Source organism: Xenopus laevis, chromosome 6S, assembly GCF_017654675.1.
Source record: "Xenopus laevis strain J_2021 chromosome 6S, Xenopus_laevis_v10.1, whole genome shotgun sequence".
In the NCBI taxonomy this organism is placed as follows: domain Eukaryota; kingdom Metazoa; phylum Chordata; class Amphibia; order Anura; family Pipidae; genus Xenopus; species Xenopus laevis.
Window position 1 is genome coordinate 18,435,572 of NC_054382.1, and position 12,381 is coordinate 18,447,952.

Consider the following 12,381-nt stretch of genomic DNA (forward strand, 5'->3'; position numbering starts at 1 on the left):
CAACTGTATTTACATACATTTACTAAATATAGTTTATAATAGATATATAATATAATACTGAAGAGATCTAAGTAAGACATACCTGGCCAATTCTGGAGATCATTGCAGATTTGTTTAAGTGGCCTGGGTTGTTGCCGGAGTATGGAACATGAGCGCAGTGTGTTGTAAACTCCAGGAAATCCTTTATGCAAATTAAACCACAGATTAACATATAGTGAATATTTCCACAAAGATAATAACAAAGAACTACATGCTTGACAAAGGGGTTACGCCCCGAAACGTTGCATCCGCAAATAAACGAGCAAGGGTTTCCCTGCTAGAAATAGCCTGTTGTGCCGGTGATTTCTTCTTTCTCAATAACAAAGAACTAAACATCATCAGAATAAAAACAATAATGTTAAATCCATTTAAATAAGGATTATAAGGATCATAAAAAAACTTTTTATTATCTGTCATAACATTGTCTTTGAATGATAGATATATATATATATATATATATATATATATATATATATAATGGATAAGATGTGATTAATAAATCAACACAATTTTCACCAAAACTACAGTGAGTGCTGATCTATATATATATATATATATATATATATATATATATATATATATATATATATATATATATATATATATATATATATAAATTATTTTTATTTACCATAAAAGTATTTGCCTAATGCTTTTACATTACCTTTCTTACTACCCTGTTCCTCTATGAGGGGGAGTCCATTAGCATTAGAAACTCTAGCTGACAGGCTGAGAGGGGACAGTCAGGTTGGCAAAACAGTCAGGTTTAGGAACTTCAAGTGACTTACAAAAGCAGAACTATCAGTGAGTTGCTGAGATTTGGTTTCAGCCCCCACTCATTTCGGTTTCAGTATTTGGTTATGACTCCCTCCCTCGTAAAACATTTACGGATGATACAAGACGGCCACACAGTCGCTTTCCTTTAGTCTCAGTTTTACCCTAACTGGCCTTCAGTCCAACTCTACAGTTTTGGAACCATTCATGATTACACCCAGAAGTATAGCAAATACATTCAGATTTGAGCGAATCAAAGAGCTCCAGGCAGTATTAACAATCTGCAATGTATTTTTCATTAGTAGCGTTGGGCCTTATTTAAAAATCCGAATTTTTCTGACTATTTAAATTAAAAAAGTCTGATCATACTAGAATCCACGATAAGAACTTATTTATTAATAAAAAAAGCACCATTTAATTGGATCGGGTACAAACAAGGAAAAAATTGAGCGTTAATTTGAATTGCTTGATTTTTTCAGGCTTTTTTCCATTTTTTATGGTTTTTGGCATCTGAAATTTGAAGTGGACCGTCACTCAGACACAAAAATCTGTATAATAAAAGTCCTTTTCAAATTAAACATGAAATCTAATTTCTATTTTTTATTAAAAAATCTTATCTGTCAATCAAATATTGCCTGCCCCTCCTCTATGCCTTAGGCATAGAGACAGGGCAGACAATTACTTTCACTTTCCATTCAGCACTTAGATGTCACCGCTCTCCCCACATTCCTCCGTTTCACCATTTAATTGTGTAGCCAGTACATGGGGATGGACATCAGGTCCCCCATTCTGATGCACAAACAACATTCTGAGATGACACAAGGCTTGTCTTAATAACAGTGTGCACAAAATGGCTGCTGCCTGCTTGCTATAATTATGAATTCCCAGACCGAAGGAAACCAGATTCAAATAATTTATATAATGTAATTAAAGTTCATTTTGCTTGACTAATGTGATAAAATAGGATTTTGAATAATTTTTTTGGGTGATAAAATAAATAACTCCCTACATGTTTACTTAATTCACTTGATAAAGGGCTCTGCCTGAATCATGCAGTGCGCAGTGTTTTAATACTGCCTGGCTGTTTGATTCAATTCAATATAAAAAAAATAAATAAATACACATATTGGTGCTATGTGTGAGTATACAGAAGAGGGTTTATTGTGGAAAAAATAAATGGTAATGATGTGTGTAATTGTTAGTGTAGATTAGTGCACTGTATGTGAATAAATAAGGCACAAGATGAAGAATCAAGAGATATAAGGTATCATTTACAATGTCTCATGCAGTGTGCAAAGTGCACAATTGGCCATTTTTACATCCATGGGCCTTCACTACTACTGTGCCGACTGTGATAGTCATTGCTGTATTAGTGATGGGTGGGCAGAGGGAGGCACTTAAGACACCCTTCCCTATTGCCAACTACTCGCCCCTACCTTATGTATCATTCTCATGCCCAAGGTAGGATTTGCAGTATGTGCAGTCAGAAACCCTAAGGCAGGTGAGAGGGACAAGTCCTTAAAAAATCTAGTTCTAAGTGCTCTTGCGCTCCTTAGTGCTCTTGTCCCCATTTTTCTCCAGGCTACCACTACATATTGCTCCATCTTCAATGGGGCCTAAATTAGATAGTAAATAAATGCACAACAGTTTTCATAATGTGAATAAATGCACAGCAATGGGTTCTGTATGAACAATAATAATTATTATCAATCAGGAACACACCAGTCTTGTTTTCAAAGAAGGACTGTGATGAAACGTAAGATGTGTGCCAGTGGGCCGGACGTTTATTTGTGTCTGTGTGGATGCCAGGAAGAAGCTGATCAAAAATCTTGTCCAGTTGTTTGATTCGCAGTTCAGTCAAACCGAGGTCCCTTAAATTAAATGTAGGCTTGAGGATAAAGGAAAGAAAATGGTACGGGTTAGTGATACCATCCTAACATATGCACAAGCAAGAACTTTTTTTAATTAAAGGACCAGTAGCATCAACATTTTAAAAAAAATATATATATAGTTTTTGAAAAGAAAACACCAAGACAAATTAAACTTTAAAAATCACAAAGGCTTTATTAAGAAATAACTTACCGAAACTCTGCTTGCGCTTCTCTTTAGAAAAAGCGCCAGGGCGACGATCCATCGTGCGGCGCACGATTTCTCCTCCCTGGCTATATCCTATAAGGAAGGCAGGGAGGAGAAATCGAGCACCGCACGATGGATCGCCCGACCCTACCATGACTTCAATATAACATTGCTTGGAGTACTCTTCTGAGAGTTATAGAAGTTTACAGTAATTTTGCTTGTTTAGATTTCCTGATAGAAGTAGCTTTAAAGGAACAGTAACATCTAAAATTAAAAGGATTTTAAATGAATGACAATATATTGTACTGTTGCCCTGCCTTGGTAAAACTGGTGTGTTTGTTTCAGAATCACAACTATAATTTTTATAAACAAGCTGCTGTGTAGCCATGAGTGCAGCCATTCAAGTACAGGATACACAGTAGATAGCAGATAAGTACTACTATAGCTTATATAAACAAGCTGATGTGTAGCCATGGGGGCAGCCATTCAAGTACAGGATAGACAGTAGATAGCAGATAAGTACTACTATAGTTTATATAAACAAGCTGATGTGTAGCCATGGGGGCAGCCATTCAAACACAGGATACACAGTAGATAACAGATAAGTACTACTATAGTTTATATAAACAAGCTGCTGTGTAGCCATGGGGGCAGCCATTCAAGCACAGGATATACAGTAGATAACAGATAAGTACTACTATAGTTTATATGAAAAAGCTGCTCTGTAGCCATGGGAGCAGCCATTCAAGCACAGGATACACAGTAGATAACAGATAAGTACTACTATAGTTTATATAAACAAGCTGCTGTGTAGCCATGGGGGCAGCCATTCAAGCACAGGATATACAGTAGATAACAGATAAGTACTACTATAGTTTATATGAACAAGCTGCTCTGTAGCCATGGGAGCAGCCATTCAAGCACAGGATACACAGTAGATAACAGATAAGTTCTGCAGAATCCCATTGTATAGAGCTTGTCTGTTATCTGATGTGTATTCTGTGCCTTTTCTCCTTTTTCAGCTTTGGATGGCTGCCCCCATGGCTACACAGCAGCTTGATTATTTAAATCATAGTTGTGTTTCTGAAGCCAACACACCAGTTTTATCAAGGCAGGGCAAACCACATGCAACAGATTGTTCATAATGATATTTTACCTGTGAGTGAGAAGAGTTTATATGTTCACAAAGAGAAAGGGAACAAGTGATTACAACGGAAGGCATAAGGGCACAAGTGAATACGTGACACTATACAGTTCCATCATGACAAGTGTCATGTGCAATGGATCAATATCAAACACTAGGCAAGAGTTCAGGACATACTGGGAAGAACAACCTGCCAAGGAGCGATAAGAGAGATGCCATTGCTCAGTCTAGAGATGCATGCAGGTTAATATTACCAGGGCTCCAGAGAAGACAGTGACAAGTAACTGAAGCCTACGGCATAGAAAAGCTGCTATCCTTTAAGCCTCTGCGAAACAAGTAAACAAAATCTCAGGCTGGGTGGTTAACTGTTTGCACAAGTGAGCATGTGCCTGAAGTAGGGGACTGTGTGCCCTAAAACCTTAAAAAGTAAAGTCTAAAATAGAATAAGGCTACAAATGCTGTATTTTATATACTAAACATGAACTTACTGCACTACAACCCTAATCAAACAAATAATTTATGCTTTCAAAGTTGGCCAAAGGGGGTCACCATCTTGTTACTTTGTTAAACATCTTTGCAAGACCAAGACTGTGCACATGCTCAGTGTGGTCTGGGCTGCTTAGGGATAGTCATAAATTATCAAAACATCACAAGTCAAATAATATCTGCCAGAAGCCGATACAGCAAACCCAATTAATAATCAGAACAGGCAGACTCGGAACACTTTGTTTTCCGAAGTCGTCCGAAGTTGCCTCACTAGGAAACTTCGGGTGACTATGGAAAGCTGAAGTGATCCGAGTGCCATCCCGCCGGCGATTTACATTCTAGCCGGCGGGAAGGCAGTTCGGGGAGATTATTTGCCTGACGAAGAAGCGATTTGTAGCGGGACAAGTAATCTCCCGAGATAGCAGCATGTGTCTCTGCCCTAAAGAGGTTGTAAAGCCAAAATAAAATCCAATACAAATCTCAACACAGTCGCCGACTGCTCTACAGGGAAACAAACAAAGCTGCTTGAATTCTGCATGGCTGGGAAGTAAGGCGGGGGCTCCCCCTGCTGTTCATAAGTATGATTGTTTCCCTGCAGAGCAGTTAGGGACCGTCTGACAATTCCTATCCACAGCAGTAAATGAAGGGAGAATTTTTCAGGTTTCTTATAAAAACGGTACACATTTTTTAATCAAAGTATAATGGAGATAGGTTTCTTTTTCATTCAAAACTGGATTTTATTTTTTTGCCTTTACATGCCCTTTAATTGTACCCCCTTTTTTAAATAGCCATTAAATGTGTTATAATTAACAACCATCCTATTGTCACCTGCCCTTTTTCAGTTGCATTCTGGAAAGAAATTAGGAGAGATACAGGTATGGGACCTGTTATCCAAAATGCTCGGGAACTGGTGTTTTCCGGATAACGGATCTTTCCATAATTTGGATCTTTATACCTTCATTCTACTTGAAAATCATGTAAACATTAAATAAACTCAATAGGCTGGGTTTGCTTCCAATAAGGATTTATTATATCTTAGTTGGGATCAAGTACAAGCTATCATTTAACTTTTGAATTATTTGGATAAAATGTAGTCTATAGGAGATGGCCTTAATTCGGAGCGTTCTGGATAACGTGTTTCCAGATAACGGATCCTATAACTGTAGAAAATAAATAATGGAGACCAGTTCAAGTGTTGCTTAGAATAGGTCCATCTAAACCTGTGATCCCAACCAGTGGCTCGCTATGTTTCTCACCAACCCCTTGGATGTTGCTTCCAGTGGCCTCAAAGCAGGTGCTTCTTTTTGAATTCCAGGCTTAAAGGAGAAGGAAAGCTACCAAAGCAGTTTATTGCCAATAGATTAGCCACAATAGTACAACTATAATACTATTTATTCTGCAGAATGCTTTATCATACCTGAGTAACAGCTCTAGACACTGTCTCTGTTTGTTTAGGATAGCAGCTGCCATATTAGCTTGATGTGACATCACTTTCTGCCTGAGTCTCTCCCTGATCACTCATAGCTCTGGGCTCAAATTACAGCAGTGAGGGGAGAAGGGAGGGAGAGAGGAGCAAACTGAGCATGCTCAAGCCCTAGCCCTGGAGGTTTAATCTGAAAACAGGAAGTCTGATACAGAAGCCCATGAGTACACAATAGAAGGAAAGAAATGCTGTGTTTCTTTTGACAGAGGACTCAGAGCAACATTACGTTGAGGGTTTACTGGTGTATTTATATAGCTTTACTGGTGTATAAAGCTTACTTAGTTTTAACCTTTCCTTCTCTTTTAAAGAAAAGTTTTCATTGCATACAACCCATGTGTACTCGCAAACAGAATCTCCTGTAGCGTGCCAGTTTATATAGGGGCTACCAAATAGCCAATCACATTTAAATGTGGCTCACAGGTATAAAAGGTTGGGGATCCCTGATCTAAACATTCTAACAGCCAGTATAAAGGTACGCTTCCCCTTTAAAACACTTCAAATACCTTCCATCACATTATCCGGCCAAATGGAAACCTTGAATGGGTTACACAACAGTGTGCTAGAGGCTTTAACAGTAAATTAAACAGAGAACAACCTTGAAGCATGCAGTTGTTGTGGTTGAAACATTTACCTCGGAGCTGTGAGTTTCTTGGTCGGGGCACGCGTCTCGCTGAAGACTCTGGATAGAGGCAGAACTGGGGAAGTAAGCGGCAGTTTTGGGGGTGTGGAAGGCTGTGATAAGGTGACTTAGGGGCACTGTGACCTGAAAGGGAAAGTAATAGAAATTAGTACAAGTCACAATCTGGGCCAGTGAAACTGAATCTGTTGCTATACTGCAACTTGATCTGCTACCCCTTGCATTTCACACTGACAAATAACACAGTCAACGTGCAGGAAAACCAGACACATTTAAGGAGTCAGATAATACACAATATAACTTCTTAACAGCTGGAAGTGTGGGTTCCCAAATATTAGACATATATTTTTTTAGGGATGCACTGAATCCAGGAATTGGTTCTGGATTCGGCCAAGATTGTACACTGCATGATACAAGCCTTATTGCACACAATGTTCAATGTCAACACTTCTGAGGATGCAGCACTATGTTTTTATTTGTCGACACTATCAATTTTGTTTTTTCATATAAATGTGAGTTGGTACATAGGTTTGCTCCAGTGCTTAAAGGAGTGTTTCACCTTCAAGTTAAGCAAAGTGTCACAACACGACCACCAATACCGGGAGCAGGAGTTGCATTTGCCCATAAGTTAAGGTGGGGAAACCATTTTTTGATGGTCGGTGCCCTTTTTTAAACTTAAATTCATTTTGCATTCTGAACACCCAACAAGGTTTCAGAATAAAATACATTGAAATTCAGATATTCTATAGGGTACACCTCCCTCCCAATAATGCCCTTTCGGATGACCTCATTAGATAAATACATGGATGGGAAATTCCAGATGGCCAGGCTCTGCTCTTCTGTAAATACCCTTCCACTCATGTACATGTTAATCATGTATGTGATCCAAACAATTATGAACATACAAATAGATGTATAAAAGGGAATAACTTCACATCATTTAATTATAACAAACATTATAACTCAACGCCAATCCCAACTGTCCCAATTATAAATAAATTCGGGTTTTTTCATAATTGGTGGGCCCCTTGTGGCCCTGTTGTTGCTTCCTCCGCTTGCTGCAGAGCTGTGTAGCAAGTTAAGACTTATTTCTGAGCTTTAGTTATCCTTTAAAAGGGTTGTTCTTTGGGGTAACGTTTAGTATGATATAGAGAGTGATATTCTAAGACTGCTTTATTTCTTTTTTATTCTGCTGGCTGCGGCCCTGAAAAGTCCCACCTAATGTCCTTTCCTAGGCACATGGAGATAGGAACAAGCCAGACTACTACTGCGCTGCTCAGTATGAAGTGGGATCCACAACCTGTGCTAGTAGCCAATGGAGAATGCAAGTTCAGCACTTCTCTAGTGACCCGTGAGATATGCTAAAGGAATGCAGCCCTGGAATGCTCAGAAGCGAGTGTCTAAACTGACCCAAGTGGTTCTACACACATGATATTACACAATAAGGCTTATTAAGTCACATACACAACAACATACTGTAGAAAGGTTAAAGGAACGGTAACATCAAAAAATTAAAGTGTTTTAAAGTAAATAAAATATCATGTAGTGTTGCCCTGCACTGGTAAAACTGATGTGTTTGCTTCAGAAACACTACTATAGTTTATATAAACAAGCTGCTGTGTAGCAATGGCGGAAATTGAAAAAAGGCTATATGGCACAGGTTAAATAGTGGATAATACATAACACCATTGTGTTCTACAGAGCTTATCTGCTGTGTAACCTGAGCCTTTTCTCTTTTGAATGACTGCCCCCATGGCTACACAGCAGTTTATTTATAGTAGTGTTTCTGAAGCAAACACACCAGTTTTACCAGTGCAGAGCAACACTATTTTTTACTTCTTTAAAACGCTTTCATGTTTTGATGTAATGATTTCCTTAATTGATTAATGTATAAACAGAGACCGCTGCATCCCACTGGAACTTTGTGGCTACACCCACTGCTCCCCACTAAAACACGTGACACCTATGAAAGCATCTCCCCAAGTCATGGCAATTCTGGCACAGCACACTGTGTGTTAGTTAACACTATTCTGACTGCTGAAATCCTGGGTATATAATGGAGACACAGTGAGAATAACATGATTCGGACTGATGGAATCCAGTCTAAATAACAGACACAATAACTATAAACTGCTGTGACTGCTGCTAACATCTAGTGTATATAGTGTATATGTAGAACACTGTCACTGACTGCTTAAATCCACTGTCTACTGGAGACAAAATTAAGTAAAACATTAACTGAAATCCACTGAATATAACCGGTGTTCTGACTGCTGAATCCACAGCATATAGCAGCAAAATAAGTATAACTGAAATGCAGTTTAAACAACACACCAGGTACAACTTTGCTCTGACTGATTCAACCTAGAGCAAATAACAGACACAATAAGTAGAATACTGTTCTGACTGCTGAAATTCTGTGTATAGAACAGCAACATAAGTAGAACATGGTTTTGACTGATGAAATCCAGTCTAAATAAGAAACACACACTAGTGCAAATAAGAGACACGACAAGTAGAATACGGTTCTGACTGCTGAAATTCTGTGTATAACCAGAGGCACAATGTGCTCAACCCTGTTCTGACTTCTGAAATCCACTGTATATAACAACAGCATCAGTAGAACATGGCTAATAACATATAGTCTAAATAACAGACACAATAAGTAAAACACAGTTTTGACTGCTGAAATCCAGTGTATATAACAGACATTAAGTAAAACACAGTTGTGACTGCTGAAATACACAAAAAAAGACACGTAAGCACCAAGCACGTCTGATTGCTATTCCACCGTGTAAGAGGATGGCACTACGATCAGGAATGGCACTACGATCAGGAATGGCACCAAGAAACCGGAATGGCTCCAAGAAACCGGAATGGCAATGACACGAATGCAGACAAATGGCTTTGCCCATTCTCAGACTCATGTCCCATAAGCGATGGCAAAACTTTAAATCAAACCACGACTCCCTAGATCCCCCCACAGCGACAAGTGGCAGCACCCGGAGAGCCGCGAGTTGTAGCCGATCCCTGGCACTGGCGCTCCCCAGTAGCTGAGACTTACCTGCGGCTGCACCGTATTGCACAGCGAGAACATCTTCCCGGCAGGTCTAAGGCTTCTCCCTAGCGACAGGAGCGCTGATTAGGAGGATAAAATAACCCGGCTCCGGTGTGATGCAATAAAGGTGACCAGGATAACCCAGCGAGCAGGAACTTCCGGGGCACTCATATCACTTCCGCTCGTGGCGCTGGTGTGAAGTCTTGGTGTCCGGCGTCTCCTCGTTCTGACGTGTTAACTTTTAGACATCACAGAAGCTCACATGGACATTATTCTGTAGCTGCCATACTAGTCTCTCGTGTTGCGACTGGTTCATTATCGGAACAAATCTGCATCTAAGCACTCGTATCGTATCCCGGGTGGTCCAGCGCTTTGGTCTCAGAGCAGCCCCTGTCTGCCGTGCTTCAGCCCTGTGCCCATACTCCCTCAGCAGTCCCTGACTCTTATATCAACAACTCAATGAGCAGCCCTTGCCTACTCTGCTACACCCCCATCTTCCCAGAGTAGCTGCAAAGAGGGTCAGTGACACTGCACATGCTCAGTGGGCTCTGCCAACTTATTGAAAAAACACCGTACAATCAGAGACTACGCATGTCATAGAAGCTGATCCTACAGGACTGATCATTAAATTAAATACTAAAAAGCTTAACTTCAGTTTTTTTCAATGGATACAGGCAACTCAAATTCAGCTAACATTGACCAGAGCTCATTAAAGGGCAACTATCACGAAAATGAAAATGTAATAAAAGCTTAATCATACTAAAATAACAAGTTTTCTAAATATAATGTATTAAAAATTCGGTTGCCGTTTCTGAAATAATCAAGTTTATCTTCACTATTCCTCTCTCAGTATCTGTTTCTCTTCATTCTGTCTTCATGCAGCAGTTGGGTGTCAGATATTCGTTGACAGTTAGATCCAATATATCTTATAGTTGGGCTCCTTTTGCCTAGAAGATGTATTAGAGCCCACTCTATAAAAATCACCAGACATCATGTCTCTCTACATGTAGGATTTGTGCAAAAGGCAGTTATTTTATTAGATTTTGTTTGTACTGGAATCAGTTAATTTTAGTGAGCTCTAATTCATCTGCTAGGAAAGGAAGCCCCCCCTATTAGATATATTGGATCTAACTGTCATTGAATATCTGACACCCAACTCCTGAATGAAGAGAGAATGAGGAGAAACAGATGCTGAGAGATGAATAGCGCAGATAAACTAGTATAATCAGTATGTACTGGCAAATGGCTGAAGGGCTGCTGCAAATTGCCATAGACAGTCATTATTTAGTGTGCTGGTGGGGGGTTGTTTGGGCATCTGAGTAACTAAAATGCCAGGGCCTGTTTTGATTCTCAGTCCAGACTTGAGTCTGAGATTGTGGATAGTCAGCAGTAATATCTGCTATGGTAAAATATATATATATCTTCTCTTTAATCATTATAAATCATACATCGGCATTCAAACATACCCCTCCGGACCTCTCTGGCATGTAATGTGCCTATGATAACAGATCCAAAATCTCATGCAATGTTGCTCTAGAGTGGGTTAAAGGGTTAACGCTAATAAAGGGTAAGGAGCAGGGAGTCCAGCTAGAAGGGTGGGAGTGTGTCTAGGAGATAGTGGGGCTGGAGAGCAGGCACAAGAGAGAAACTGAAGGAGGAGAGTTGGGATTATTACCTGGATGTTCAATTGACTGGAATTCCTGAATTTTACTGAACTCTCTCGTCTACTACTTCCCTCAGTCCGTATAACTATAAATTTTAGTGATCATAAAAGCTGCCTGGGGTACAGAATGTTAAATTGAGGGAGACCAGCATTAAACATGTTAAGGGCACAGCATGTTGAGGGGTTTTGCATCCTGGAAGAGGAAGCCTTCTAAGTAAACCCTGGCTTACCCTCCTGAACCTTGAACAATGAGGGACAGATCCCTTTTTTACAAATCCTCCATGCCATGATTGCACAAGCACTACTGTCTTTATTCAGTTGAGCAGGTATGATTTCCTTTTCACATTACAGTTGAGTTGGCACTAGAGCATAGGTTCTAGGTTGCAGACCACCACTGTGTGCAGGATACAGTTGAGGCCCACTGGGGCTGCCACCTCCAGCCACAACACCCCTTCCCCAGGCCCAGATTTGCAGCAAGGCATGCATGCGCAATCTTCAGGAAGGGAGGGGGCGCCGGAGGACGCTTGCCTCCGGGTGCCCTCGGCTGAAATCTGCCCTTCCCATGGCCCTCTGCACCAGCCACAACTAGGGTTGCCACCTGGCTGGCATTTTACTGGCCTGGTCAGTAAAAATTATGGTTGATCCCAATGTTATTAATAGGGAAAAAAGATAAATATATATATATATATAACTATATATTTATAACTATATCCAGAAAAGGTGGCAACCCTAAGTCCCTAAGTACAGGGGTGTATGAACTACTGAATCAAATTTTGGAGAAGAAGGTCAATAATAGGATTGCCACCTGGCCATTATTTTACCAGCCTAAGCAGGTCCAGTAGTACCAATTTGTACTTGTGAGTGGTACAACATCTGTAAAAATACTATGGTGATATGAATAAAAAAGAGAGAAGTGAAGGCCCACGTGAGAGACAAGTCACATGTAACGTGCCCTACACGGAATTGACGGGAGTTGGGACCAACTTGGGTGGATTATAACAGCCCTTCTGACTATAAAGTA

At 40.0% G+C, this 12,381-nt stretch overlaps 1 protein-coding gene across 2 annotated transcripts in view; it reads right to left on the reverse strand.

Moving 5' to 3' along the window:
• yme1l1.S (YME1 like 1 ATPase S homeolog) overlaps positions 1-10,267 on the reverse strand; it is a 35,852-nt gene extending 25,585 nt beyond the window's left edge. For both annotated transcript variants that reach the window (XM_018269081.2, XM_018269080.2), the window contains exons 1-4: positions 9,704-10,267; positions 6,634-6,765; positions 2,536-2,701; positions 83-181 (exon numbers count right to left, since the gene is read on the reverse strand). In XM_018269081.2, coding sequence (XP_018124570.1) covers positions 83-181; positions 2,536-2,701; positions 6,634-6,765; positions 9,704-9,736 — 430 coding nt within the window. In that variant the 5' untranslated portion in view covers positions 9,737-10,267. The remainder of the gene's footprint in view (positions 1-82; positions 182-2,535; positions 2,702-6,633; positions 6,766-9,703) is intronic.
• Between the last annotated feature and the right edge of the window lie 2,114 nt (positions 10,268-12,381).